The sequence below is a fragment of the Cyprinodon tularosa genome, unplaced genomic scaffold, assembly GCF_016077235.1.
Source record: "Cyprinodon tularosa strain WSP-4 unplaced genomic scaffold, ASM1607723v1 ctg34, whole genome shotgun sequence".
NCBI classification, from domain to species: domain Eukaryota; kingdom Metazoa; phylum Chordata; class Actinopteri; order Cyprinodontiformes; family Cyprinodontidae; genus Cyprinodon; species Cyprinodon tularosa.
This window is the reverse complement of record NW_024039052.1, coordinates 36,391-50,914: the sequence shown is the minus strand read 5'-3', so window position 1 is coordinate 50,914 and position 14,524 is coordinate 36,391. Positions and strand designations below refer to the sequence as shown.

General features: G+C 37.6%; 1 protein-coding gene across 1 annotated transcript; it reads left to right on the top strand.

Annotated features, from left to right (window-relative positions):
* The first annotated feature begins 1,454 nt into the window (after positions 1–1,454).
* On the top strand, positions 1,455–3,267 carry LOC119789523 (protein FAM181B). Its single transcript, XM_038294439.1, is given in 2 exon segments — positions 1,455–1,491; positions 1,494–3,267. Coding segments are annotated over 2 exon segments (1,227 nt in total). The 3' UTR covers positions 2,684–3,267.
* The last annotated feature ends 11,257 nt before the right edge of the window (positions 3,268–14,524 follow it).

The following is a 14,524-nucleotide window of genomic DNA, read 5'->3' as shown; positions in this document are numbered from 1 at the left end:
ATTTGTTGCACAGGTGGCATCCTATCACAGTTCCACGCTGGAATTCACTGAGCTCCTGAGAGCGACCCATTCTTTCACAAATGTTTGTAAAAACAGTCTGCATGCCTAGGTGCTTGAATTTATACACCTGTGGCCATGGAAGTGATTGGAACACCTGATTCCAATAATTTGGATGGGTGAGCAAATACTTTTGGCAATATAGTGTATAAGTAATGTTTTTTCTTGTTAAAAATGTGAATTGAATTTAATGAACAGCATTTCTTAGCAAGAACATGACGTTGGCCAAAAGTTCTCAGAAAGCAAAAACATTATACTGTATCTGGCTCTAAATACAAAAGGAGAAAAACCATGTTATCTACCAGCTTTTACAGTTTATGAAGTCAGTGGCATCGGATGTAGGAGTTTGCCCTGCAGACAGAAGGTTGTTGGTTGAAGCCCTGGCTCTGACTTTCAGTGTTGTTGTGTTCACACTTCACCTGTATTGCCTACTGATGGTGGTGCCTTGCCTTTGTCAGTCAGTCCCAGGGCAGCTATGCCTACAATTTAGTTTGCCATCATCAACGTGTGAATGTGTGTGTGAACGGGTGAACGACTGAATGTAGTGTAAAGCGCTTTGGTCAATTCTCCTGATTAGAAACAGCGCTATATAAGCACAGGCCATTTATCATATTTATGGTTCCCTTAACCATGGGGACGGCTATCATCTACTGTATAAATATAACGTATTAATGTAGTGAGGTACATTTCCAGTCAAAAATTCTTTTACACACATTGACGACTCATCCAGGGGTCCAGAAAAAAAAAAAATCCCATAACAGCATATGAAAAGCACTGACTGATTCAAGCTTATAGTTTTTACTTTGAAACTTAGAAAAACGGTGGAAAATCTTTCATTGTGGCAGGATTGAAACAATTCCACAGAACCAGAAAAGTGAGTGAAATTAACACAGTAATAGAAAGACTTATTGCCAATTATTGCAAATCGTTGAAGGCAGCTGCCATAACCAGTTATTATTATTAGCCAGTTAGGGGCTAATTATTATCTCAGTTAGACCTGGTTTTGGATGAACCTTTAATCCCACCAATAAATAAAACTGCTTTTTGTTAGACAATAAATACATGTTTTAATTAAGTGTGACAAAAGTGTGACAAAAATGAAAAAATACATTTGTTTTCACATCCATTTATCTAGTTTGGCATTTTAAGAGTTAATTAGGGTTGCTTGAATTTCTGAGTTATTGATAGAATTTAGTTGCAGCATTGGTTGTGAAATATTAAACAGCATAAACTAGGACTTGAAAGCCTTTTCTTCTCACTATTTCAGTCATATCCTAGGGTATCACAAAAGCTGTCATGGTTCAGAGCGCACACCGACAGTAAAACCAAAGGAGGAGCACTCTGACAGAGCTTATTGTCTTCTACTCAGTGGGAAATTTTAGACAAATCCCTCTTAGATGCAGGTGGTTAGGCACAAGCAAAGAGTTAAGTCCTCTGGTTCAATTTGCTCCTCCTCTTTGATGTTCTGACATCATCAGTCCTGCCCCCTAAAAGATCCCCATCCTCATGCTCAGAGGCCGTCACTTCCAATCTGGATTGTTTGTGGAAACTTCATGAACAGCACCAGGGGCAGGTGTTTATCCGTGGAAGAAAGTCATGCTCTGAAGAAACTTTCAGTTCAGGGATCACAGTGGATGCCACAGGTGTAGCCGCCGGGCTCGAGAGAGTTATGGTGGTTCAAACTGCAATCATGAACCCCCAGTTCATGAGTTTTTGCTTCCCCGATTCTGTGATGGAGTACGACATGGAAAAGAGTCTGGATTGTAGTCTGCTCTGTGAGGCGGAGAATGATGAAGACTTCAAAGAGACCACGAGGGACTTGCTGAGCTTCATAGACTCAGCCTCCAGCAACATCAAGCTGGCTCTGGACAAGCCGGTGAAATCCAAAAGGAAAGTCAACCACCGGAAGTATCTGCAAAAGCAGATCAAACGCTGCACTGGTATCATATCACCAGGAAACACATCAGAAGCGCCGGTGAAAAGACAGAGTTCCCCAGTAAATCAGCAGGGCCCTTTACAGAGTAAAACTCTACAGAAGCGAGAAGGGGGGCAAGCCAACCTACAGAGTAAGAGCCTGGCTGCTCTCTTCAGCCCTGTGAAGGAAATAAGGGGGGAGAAAGCAAAGAAACCCCCCCTGAGGCACCGTAATCTGCCTCCGTCTTTTTTTACCGAGCCTGCCAACTGCTCCAGGGTTAGCTCCACATCCGGGATGATGCTGAAGGACTTGGAACGGGGGAACCCAGAGGCTGCAGAGTTCTTTGAGCTCCTGGGGCCAGACTACAGCAACATGGTGAATGAGCAGGATGTTTATCAGGCCATGCCACTGAGGGTGCAACAAGATCTGGGAGGCCTAGACCCTGCTTCATATGACCATTTAGTTAGTGGTCTACTCTACCCTGATCCCTGGACTAATTGCTCAGGACCCTGTAAAAAACCAGGGGAGGGTCTGCGAACAGGCCCACCACAGCTTCCAGGCTATGGTCAGGCTGAGGACCCTTCTGCGCCAATAGATGACAGTGGACTGTGTACCTTGGCCTTTCCAAGCTTCTTCCCAGACTGCTCCATACCTCAGGTTACCTATGATTTAAATGGTGGCTATAACAAAACAAACTATCCATGTCTATGAGAAACTGAAAAGAAAAAGAAGTACTGCAGACAGTTGGAACAGTAGAAAACCCTTTAATTTTTCTAACATTTCAACTGGAGAACAGGTCTCATGTTGCTTTTTTTGTAAAAACTTTCATACAAATTCGAACGCGTCATTTTTGTTCCTTCTCAGGCAATTTATAAAGACATCCTGAAGAGTTCTGACTTTAAGGATTTGTAAGTCTGGGATGTTAATCCTGTTGAAAACATCAGAACAGCTGGACTAAACAACAGATGCACTTTTTTCCACTTGATTAGTTTGTAACAATGGAAAATGGGGGGAAAAAAAACTAATCCTTGCTAAACTAGTGACAACTCTGTGCTCGTCTTTCAGAAATGTTTTCAGAATCTATTTTCAGCTGGTTAACTGAACACTTTTTGTCCTCTTTTTGGAAGACTTTTCTTGTATCTAGCTATTGCAATATGACGAAAATAAAGCTGGTCTTTATTGGTTTGTCTGTTCTGTGCTTATTGAGGAGATGTTATGCAACACTTGACATGTAAAAACAAGAGACTAAAGAAACGCTATAAAAAGATCAAATAAAATAACCTTTTGTTTCTCTATGCATATCTGGTCTTCAGTCTAATTATCTTAGACTTAGACAACTTTTATTGTCATTTTGTATACACAGAGTTTATACAAAATGAAATTTCATTTAGTCCAGTAAATGAACATTTCCATTCCAAAAAGTACAGCAGTGATCAAATGTAAACACTGTGGGAGAAAAAACATGGAGCATTCAGAGCATTAATGTAGATTGTGCAAACATGCAGTTTTTTTGGTTTGGTGTAATAAAGAGTCTGTGACACGATTTAGAGTTTTTTTTTTTTTTGGCAAATAAAAGTATATATAAAAGTTGTCTAAGTTTAAAAGTCTGAGTTATCTGATAAAATCATAATTACAAAACACGTTTCTGGCCCCCCCTAGTGGATGTAAATCTAAATTACCCACAGTATAAAGATTTATAGGGTAGAGTGGCAAAAAAATAATTTAGTAGATTCAAAAAAGACAGTGTTTGGGGTAGAGTTAAAGTCTTTATTTTTGTTTTTCCTGGAAACATGTTGGCTTACAGCTCTTGCAAGCCCTAAGAAAGTAAAATACATCAAAATAAATAATAAAAACAATATTTTTTTTACACAGACATCTCAGCTTACTTACATCTGTACTAATATATTGGGCATTATATTATGCTTTCAGGATAAAACTGAGCTCCTTTTGCATGACCTACAGAAAAAATGTCATGGCTTGGAGTTACTTCTCTGAGATGATAAAGAAGCCCAGTTTGCTTTAATAGCAACTTGTTGATAACTCTAATTTTCCTTGAGTGAATTTGTAGCACATTTTAATCCGAATCCGTGATGCATTAAGTGATGCATGCCATTTCTTGTTGTTTGCACTAGATGGCAGTAATGTTTCATGGAAGAACTTCCCTACCACTCCCATTTAGGCTATAAATGATGTATGGTGTTTTGCATATTATTTTAGTCTTACATGTTAAGAACTAAATTGCTCTCCAGATCTCTTCTCCCATAATAATAATGGATTTGGAGAAAAAGTAAGCAGTTGTTGAATTAGATATTTAATCATTGTCTTTAAAATACACCCATTTAAAAAGGATTCACACTCAGGACTGTCAACATGCTCAGTCTTGTGAGCAGAAAATATGAGCAAATACTCCCATTTGAAGACAATATTTTCTGAGAGACCTGTGGTTTGCCAGCCGCCAGCTGGCTTGATTAGCAAATTGGTCATTACCACAATACGTCACACACAGGGACGGACCATTATTTCCTTTTGCTGTACGCTGAAGTACACACAGAGGAGGCATATGGATTTTCTGTCCCTGAGTTGACACTGGCTAATACATTCAGATTAGGTCCTACTGATGGCACAAGAACAGCATACTGCTTTGATTTGATGTATAACACATTCAAGATGCTGTGTTTGTCAAAGTGATTAACAACATGTGAGATTGTGCACATACAGCAAAATACATTTTAAAAAAGCAGTACAGCAAAAATATTTTGCATAGATGCAAATGCTGGATGGAGCTAAAACAAAAAATAGCACCACTGTAGATTATATGTAGAATCAGGAATTATGTGCAAAGCTGTGAAACTGTGGCTCCTTTAATAGGTTTCTGTAGATAACACACATTTTGACCAGTTTAAGCCAAAACTTTGGGTGTGCAAGACTTGACGAATTACAGACGTTTTTGCCAATGGCAGAAAATATAAGTAGTGCTTTGATATAATAATGAACATGATAAACAAAACGAGCAATAAACTAATGTATGTATGACTTTAAAAGACAACACAGAACCATGCACAGGAGCAATCAAGATACCGTAGATTTGGATTATGACACTTTGGTATCCTGGGGAGACAGGAATATGTGTATATCAGATTATGAACAGATATTAGCACAGTTGTCAATGCAAAGTGTTCAGACTCAGAAAAAGTCAAAGTGTTTGTTTTCTTTATTTGTGCATGTTAAGTTTGTTTAAAGCAACATTTTCCTAACAGATGAAAACCAAAAATTGTATTTTTTCTATATTAAACAAACTTATCATCTCAGATGGGTTTTTTTTTTATTTGTGAACTTTCTTGTCTCTCTCTACTCCAGCTGCATGTTACCAACTCCTCAGTGTATGAATAAAAACATACAATTACAGATCTTTTTTTGCTCATTTTATACAGTCCTTCTTATACATTCCAGCTATGGGTAATAGCCCCCTCCATTCTTGTACCATTTTTCTGGTGTTTATTGATTTTACTCACAAACTTTGCTGGTATCCTGCTCTGCCTTAAGGCATATCGTGGGAACTCTAAAGGGTTGTGATTCTAATTGCCCATAGAACATACAGTCCAACCTTGGACTGTTGATAATTTACAAAGATTGCACAAAAATATTCCAGGATATCATCCATATAGTTTGAAGTATGAGGTAAATGAATCAGAGCCAAACTGATCAGTTTTTCTCTGGTTCTATGAAACATAGAATCACAACATGCAACCCTTAACTCTACTGTTGATTGTCACTGCTGGTCAGGTGGTTGGAAAGAAAAGTAACTAAATGCTTAAAAGTGAAAATTTCGCCTATTTAGAAAAGGTTTTTGTTCCAGAATAATGTGGACGGCCATGGTTTCATAAACTGAACTAATGCCACCCATGACTGCTTAAGATTATGCTGTTTGAAAGCTGCAGCTAATAAGGAAAAAGCAGCACATCTGCAAAACAGCTGTTTGCTAGCTGTTTTGCAACCTGACTGATTAACTACATTATGAAAGACCAAAAAAAAAAGGTTTTCCATGATAAAATGTCTTTATAACCTTCACACATTTTGTTGAAGTTTGCATGTTAAAATCACATAACAAAAATGTAATCATACATGTTGCATACTATAAAACAATAACTCTCATTATATTGCACATTCTGTTTCATTTTTTTCTACACCCCTTGATCGTTGACATTTATCTTTTTACTCAAGGTTATGATGTTGTTAGAGTCTTACACCTGCCTATACCTACCTACTTCCTAACCCTACATATATCTGTTTCAACCTGGGAAAACAAAGCCTCATGGCCAACAGTCATTCTTTTCAAAGCAGATCAAATTCTTCAAACAAGTCTTTTGTCGTCACGAAACACATCTAAAGAAACGCAATTCTGAAATGTTATTTCATGATGAAATATGTTTTGAGTCGTCTTCCACCTTCCCATGGTGTTCACCAGCAAAAGTTGTTAGGGGTTGTAAACAAGGCAGTCCAGATGGAAATGCAAGTCTAGAGCTCATTCTGCATTCTTTATGTCTTCTACCCACCACTGGTAATGGTCAGAATCAGTAGGATCCTCTCTGATGCCTATTTAAAAAGCACAGAGACGCCTGATCTTTTTTTTTTTTTTTGTTCTGTTCTACAATACGTGTTTTCATATTGAAGCTTTGAGAGTGTACTCACTCCTTAGGACATCGGCATTTGTATTTCAAAGTCTCATCACTTTCCATTTAAGTCTGCAGTTATTTAATTCAGTGAATAAGCCCTGATTTTTATTTTTTATTTTACTCCTCGGGGTGTTGTGAGCATGCTATGTGTATATTCGGGTAGGTGATAACAGCTACAAGCTGTGCAACTGACAAAGTCTTGGATCCCTAACAGACAGCGCAGCCTTAAAACGTTCATCTCTGGACTGTGATTACCATATTGATAGACACAGTTCTGTTATGCAATTCTGATTTAAAAAGTATCCAATTAAAAGGCGATCCTTACTTGGAAGAAAAAATTCAGCTGGTACTTTTGCTGCTTCTGCAAGCTGTTAAAATGCAACCAGTGCCGCCATAGAAATGGCAATGGGAAGACTTTGCTGTAGAATAGTATTTTTTTCATGATCATAGAATAGAATATACTCAGAAAGTGAATTAACCTCAATAATTTGAAGGTGAAACTTCCTACTGATGATTTTCAAGTGTATTTCTATTGACATAATTGAAAATGAGTTTCAGCTGATAAAAAAAATTTTTCCTTTTTTCTGACAGCTTAAAGATCATAATATCAATAATACAGTCATTTGGACCTTCTGTAAGGACAGTAAGACACAAAAAATCATTTGTTACTAATATGACTGTTGTTAGGGTGCTGTATCTAAGGCTGATGTTCAAAAGATAAGATGAAAATAAAATTGCTTAAAAAAGCTGCACATAGAAAAAGGATAATAACAGCCTCCGTTTAGAGAGATTTATGAAGCAGGAGTTTGTGTCTCCATTTTGTCAAAATTTAGCAACAGTTCATGCCTTTCTCTGTTGTGGAAAACAGCATAAAGGAGATGCCGAGTTTATTCTCCAGCTGGTCTTGGCACCTTGGGGAAAGGTATCAAAAGCTGGTTCAGATGCCTGATTGGTCTGCAACTTCAACTGACAAATCTATTGAGTATGTATAGATGGAAATGAGAGATACAGTACCAGAATCAGCAGTGCGGAGGAGTGGAGGGCTTCGATCCATCTAATCCTGGCTACCTTTGCACCTCAGCAGACCCACAGGTTGAATGCATCCATGCAACACAGCACTGATACATTTATTCACTAGATGCCCATCCATTGAGTACATGTCGTGTGAAATACATGAACATACTTTTCAGCGGGCAGAGTTCTTTGAAGAAATATTTATGAGAAGCAGATTTTCTTCCCCTATGGATTTCACCTTTAACTAAATAGAATAATAAATGACTTTTTTATATATAGATTCCGACTTATTGGAATGCACATTCATCTAAACAGTGCTTTTCACCATCCATTTCCCTAAAAACCCTCTTTATCTACTCCATGCCTCCTAAGCCACCAATCAAAAAGCTTTTTAATGCTAAATTAGGCTTAGACTTAGAAAAACTTTTGCCGTTTTGTACACACAGAGTGTATGCAAAGCTAAATTACTTTTCTTACAGCTTACAAAGGTGAAAGGAACACTACCATTATAAAGTGCAGCAGTTATCATCATGTAAACAGTATAGGAGAATAGAAAAACCAGTTTAAAAATGATTAAGGGCATAAATATGGAAAGGTTCAGAGCAGTGCAAAATGAATATGGTGCAAAATGCAGTATAACATTGAGTTGTGTCCTATTTAAAAGGATTATAAAAGTTTCAGCCATGTTGGTAGTGCAAGATAATGTAAGTATCTGTTGTCCAAGAACTCCTCCGTGGCAATTACTCCATAGAAATGTCCAACTCTGAGCCACTGATGTATTTTTTTTGTTTTGTTTTCTGCTGTACAATTAAATCTAAAGGGGTGGAAGTTGCCTAATCTTTACAAATATCTATGGTAAATAACATCCTAATCTGCTGATCCACAGCGGTCTGCTATCAGATTGCACAACACAGAGGGAGAATGTTTTAGTTCCCGAGTGAAAAGTTTTATTGAAGGGGCACCAAACCTGGAAATTACAAGTCTAGCTGTCTAAAATTACAGTGTTGCTTTAAGAAAAGAGGGATCTTAATCAGCTGTAAACATCCAGGCATTGTGTGTTTTTAGGAATAGCGCTTAAATGCAAACAACAATCTTGGATGGTAAATGTCCATTTGAAAGTACAATGATTGTAGTGTATATGCTCAGTCCAGGTTGCAAAATAAACAATGAAAACAGCAAGACCATCAAAGCTACCACTTATTCGCACCTATTTTGTTCTGCCTTTAGTGTGTAAACTAAGCACAAAGAGAAGAATCATTTAAAAAAAAAAAAACCTTACAAACAAACAGGAAGAAAAAATGTTCAATTGTTTTTTATTTGAGTATAAAAACAACTGTTAAATCATTTTTGCCCCATAACTTTTCAAAAGACTGGATATGCAAACCCTGTCTCTGTATTGTCAGCCTTGTCTCTCATTATATGAGGCTTAATAACACATGATTCTCCAAATTCTTGCAGAGCCTTCATGTGAAGTGGGAATGAGACAGGCTTTCTCCCCTCAAAATAGATGCTACTTTGTGACGATCATCAGAACTGTCTGCCAACAAGGCCCACAGACACTGCTCAATTATGGAGTTTTAATGTCACGAAGCAGTGGCACAATTCTTCAGCTGCTGAGAGTCCTGATTGAAGAAAATGTTTCCCTGGCTATTGTCGCATGGAGATGTTTAGAGATGTTTGTGTCAAAGTGAGCCTTCATGTCTCTCCATCTTTGTCTCTGACTCTGTACAGGATGTGATTTGAGGACTGAAATTATGTGCCATTGATCTTAGGAAGATGAAGTCGTGTTATACCACCTGCTTATCATTCGTGAAACATGAGAATCATTCACAGCGGAAAGAAATCCCATTATCTGTGGCAGATTTTTTTCCTCCATAATTGCAGGAGTCTTCCCTTTGGGAGGGATAAAAGGTGAAAGATGCCAGAGTCATTGATATCTGGATATCTGCAGGAAAAGTCTGGGAGGAATCTATTTTTTGCCTGCTCTCCCAAAGCTTAAGCTGGCCTCTGTAAAAACAGAAAACATCTTTTTTTAATGTTACATTTGTCAAACAAACCTGTTCACTAATACAGGTGCTGGTCATAAAATTAGAATATCATGAAAAAGTAGATTGATTTCAGTAATTCCATTTAAAAAGTGAAACTTGTATATTATATTCATACATTACATACAAACTCATATATTTCAGATGTTTATTTTGTTTAATTTTGATGATTACAAATGACAACAAATGAAAATCCCAAATTCATCATATCAGAAAATTAGAATATTACTGAAGACCAATAAAAACAAAGGATTTATAGAAATGTTGGCCAACTGAAAAGTATGAACATGAAAAGTATGAGCATGTACAGCACTCAGTATTTAGTTGGGCCTCCTTTGGCCTGTATTACTGCAGCAATGCGGCGTGGCATGGAGTCGATCAGTCTGTGGCACTGCTCAGGTGTTATGATAGCCCAGGTTGCTCTAATAGTGGCTTTTAGCTCTTCTGAATTGTTGGGTCTGGTGTATTGCATCTTCTTCTTCACAATACCCCATAGATTTTCTATGGGGTTAAGGTCAGGAGAGTTTGCTGGCCAATTAAGAACAGGGATACCATGGTCCTTCAACCAGGTACTGGTAGCTTTGGCACTGTGTGCAGGTGCCAAGTCCTGTTGGAAAATGAAATCTGCATCTCCAAAAAGTTGGTCAGCTGCAGGAAGCATGAAGTGCTCTAAAACTTCCTGGTATGTGGCTGCGTTGACCCTGGACCTCAGAAAACACAATGGACCAACACCAGCAGATGACATGGCACCCCAAACCATCACTGACTGTGGAAACTTTACACTGGACTTCAAGCAACGTGGATGAAGTGCCTCTCTTCTTTTCCTCCAGACTCTGGGACCTTGATTTCCAAAGGAAATGCAAAATTTACTTTCATCAGAGAACATGACTTTGGACCACTCACCAGCAGTCCAGTCCTGTTTCTCTTTAGCCCAGGCAAGACGCTTCTGACGCTGCCTGTGGTTCAAGAGTGGCTTGACACAAGGAATGCGACAGCAGAAACCCATGTCTTTCATACGTCTGTGTGTGGTGGTTCTTGAAGCACTCACTCCAGCTGCAGTCCACTCTTTGTGAATCTCCCCCACATTTTTGAAGGGGTTTTGTTTCACAATCCTCTCCAGGGTGCGGTTATCTCTCTTGCTTGTACACTTTTTTCGACCACATCTTTTCCTTCCCTTCGCCTCTCTATTAATGTGCTTGGACACTGAGCTCTGTGAACAGCCAGCCTCTTTAGCGATGACCTTTTGTGTCTTGCCCTCCTTGTGCAAGGTGTCGATGGTCGTCTTTTGGACAACTGTCAAGTCAGCAGTCTTCCCCATGATTGTGTAGCCTATAGAACTAGACTGAAAGACCATTTAAAGGCTTTTGCAGGTGGTTTGAGTTAATTAGCTGATTAGAGTGTGGCACCAGGGGCCATCAATTTTGAACCTTTTCACAATATTCTAATTTTCTGATATGATGAATTTGAGATTTTCATTTGTTGTCATTTGTAATCATCAAAATTAAACAAAATAAACATCTGAAATATATGAGTTTGTATGTAATGTATGAATATAATATACAAGTTTCACTTTTTAAATGGAATTACTGAAATCAATCTACTTTTTCATGATATTCTAATTTTATGACCAGCACCTGTATTGCTGAAGAGCAATACAAAAAAAAATAAAAAATGACAGAAAGATTGCAGCAGTATTGCTAAATTTTTTTAGCTTCCATTTTTTTTTTCTATAGATCGTACCTCTTGCTCAATGCTTTTCTGTTTTTTTTTGTGTTTTTCAGAGCTGGTTCTGCTGGAGTCTCTCCTGCTAAACGTTCATAATTCCTTTCTGCCGTTGCCACAGTCCTGCACAGAATATGTGCAGGAAAGGTAATTTTGCAATGCATCTATTGGTTCTTCGTCAGATGAAAAAAATACCTGCTGATTTTTACTTTTACTGTATTGCATCTTAGTTAGAATTGAATCTGAATGTTCTAACTCTGGCTACTCAGTGGAGCAGTGAGTAGCACTGCTGCCTTTCAGCAAGAAGGTTTTGGGTTCGATTCTTGGCCCGGGGATTTAAATGTATGATTTATACTGAATCTGGACCAAACTGCATGCTTTGTAATTCTATATGAATTAGATATATGTTTATTGTTTGCCTTAAGATATCCTTTTTTGTAGGTTGGTGTTATACAAATGAGAAAAATTTAAACAAACTCTTAAGAAAATGGATCATCTCTCTATCATAAGTCTCCTCAACACTGCAAACCCTAATAGTTTTACTAAAATCAAAACTTATGTGGAAATTAGCTCAAACTTTTTTGTAAGGAGGGCCTATAAAGATAGAATTTTTTTTGTGAACATGAAAGTCCAGATTTTTGTTTTGAATAAGTCAACTTTACTTAAAGATTATGCATTTCCACTTAAAGTGTTTACTGTATGTTCCTTGTATGTCCAGGTTTCTCTAAACAATTCTTGAAAGAATTAAATAACTTTTGTATTATTTCTATGAATCTTTTGAGTTACTTTCCACACAAATAAAATAAGTGTTTTGTTGAATTTGTCAATACATGCTTGTTTAGCATAGCTTACTCAAAAGACCTAAAGATTTAGCCCCTAAATGACTGAAAAAATATTTCTGATTATACTGAGTTATCACTAAACATCACTAAACTTTAATAGGATGTATTATTCCACTGTCAAATCTGACACTGATGTTTAACTGAGTTTTGTTACGGTGTAACTACAGTATAACATTAAACAGAGGCCATTGATTGTAAGATAAACCTTACTTATGCAGGACTGACAAATCGTCAGCCGATGGATCTAACTCCCAGTTAACTTTTGTGGTCAGAAAATTTTGATTTAATCTATTAATTTCTTCTTTCATGTTTAGATTTATGCTATTTACTTATTAAAAAATGTTTTTACTAAGTCTGTTTCACCTGCAAGGCCACAAAATGTCTGGATGAGGAGTGTTTGGGACAAGAAATATGCATTCCAATAACAAGACTGATTCTTTCTCAAGGTTTATTTATAATATGTTACTGTTAAATAAAAGTGTTTACAAATTGTATTAACTCTGACTGATTTCCATTATTGTAAATAAGGGAGACAAACTCTGTCCAGATCAGAACAGGGAAGAACATCATACATGTAAGGGTTGTGGATGTCTTGTTCTCAATTTACTTTGCAAAGTAAATAAAGTGCCAACTGAATAAATCCATCTATCTCCATTTATTTAACTGGACTGTATAGTTGAATACTTTTTTTTTCACATTACACCTTTTTAAGTGGACTGTATTAAATATGATCACCTACCTAGGATATTCTGTGCATTAGTTTATGCTACTTATTTAAGATGAGTATAAACATCAAGTTGGCGAGAATTGAGTGCTGTTCATTGAAAATATTTTAGAACACTGAATCTTTGGTTTCACAGTCATTAAAAACAGAAATGCCTTAAATTGTAAGATCAATACTTTGAAATAGAACAGTGATACATAAGGTATCATAAGTTATTTTATCTGTAGGCAGCAGGTCAACATCTGTAATATTTATGATAGTTTTACTAACATGAACATTTTCACAGGAGAATTATCTAAATTAGATTATTTTTTTAGTGCAGCAGCAGGACAGTGAGTAACAATCTTGTTAAAGGAGAAGCAATGTCAACCACAATGGGCCCTTCTTTTCACCGGCCTCCGCACATAAGGCACCTCTTAGTAGAGCAGCCAATGCAAATGTGTATTTAAGATATAATAGAGTATACATCTGTGCTTATCCAAGCTTAAACAGTTAAGGAAATCACCTTTGGTCACACTTCCTTCACAGATGGGACAAATTGTGGGGCCTCTGTGAGCTGACCTGAAAAAAACTCTTGTCAGGTAAAATCACACGGTCCAGACAGCCGTTTGTTCTGCTCCCACAGTTCCGTTTGCTCAGCTTATACATCCTAGTCAAACCAACACAGCTGAAATACATTTGCCATTCTTATTCACTGACAAAGCCTTGAGTTTTTCTCTATCTCTAGAGAAATGTAATTCAATCTGAGAGGAACTTCCAGAGATAAAAGAAGACTAAACATAAGTATTTTAGAAAATTGAGTAAACCATTATAATTTCCCCTCTTTTCTATAGAGAACAATGTATTAAATAAGCAAATCCATTTAAAAAGAAGCTGAAGCATAAATCCCATTTCAGCATTCCATTGTTCTCTCGTGCTTTAACAGTCTCTTTGTTTCCTCCAATGTGATCAATTTATTTTTTTTTTCCCTGCAGGAGCTCAGATCTGTCATGCTTCTGTTTTTAACACCCCACTGTCTGTTCAGGTGATCTGGTTAATGTCCAATAAATTATTGTGTCCAGGTGTATCCTGGGATCTGACTGCTCGGTTTGTTTGTCTTTTTGCCTCGTTTGTTCTGCATTGTGATGCAGGGTGAGTAATGCCACTCTGTGAATGATGGTGCGCCCCCATTTTTAACGAGCTGTTTATCTGCTGTCTGGTTTGCTGGAAGTGTTTGATGTCTGCACACAGGAAGAGACGGTGCCAGGGAGTGAGGGTGAACGCTTTGTTTCGTCTCATATGAACTGAGAAGATCACTTTTAAAAGAGCAATAAAAAGATAAAAGCAGGAAGGAACTCAAATAATTTATGGGATTCTGACTTTAGAAGACATCAACTCTCATGGTTTAAATTATGTTGCCCTGCGATGGACTGGCGACCTGTCCAGGGTGTATCCTGCCTCTCGCCCATTGACTCGCCCATTGACTGCTGGAGATAGGCACCAGCACCCCTCGCGACCCCACTTGGGACAAGCGTGTACAGAAAATGGATGGA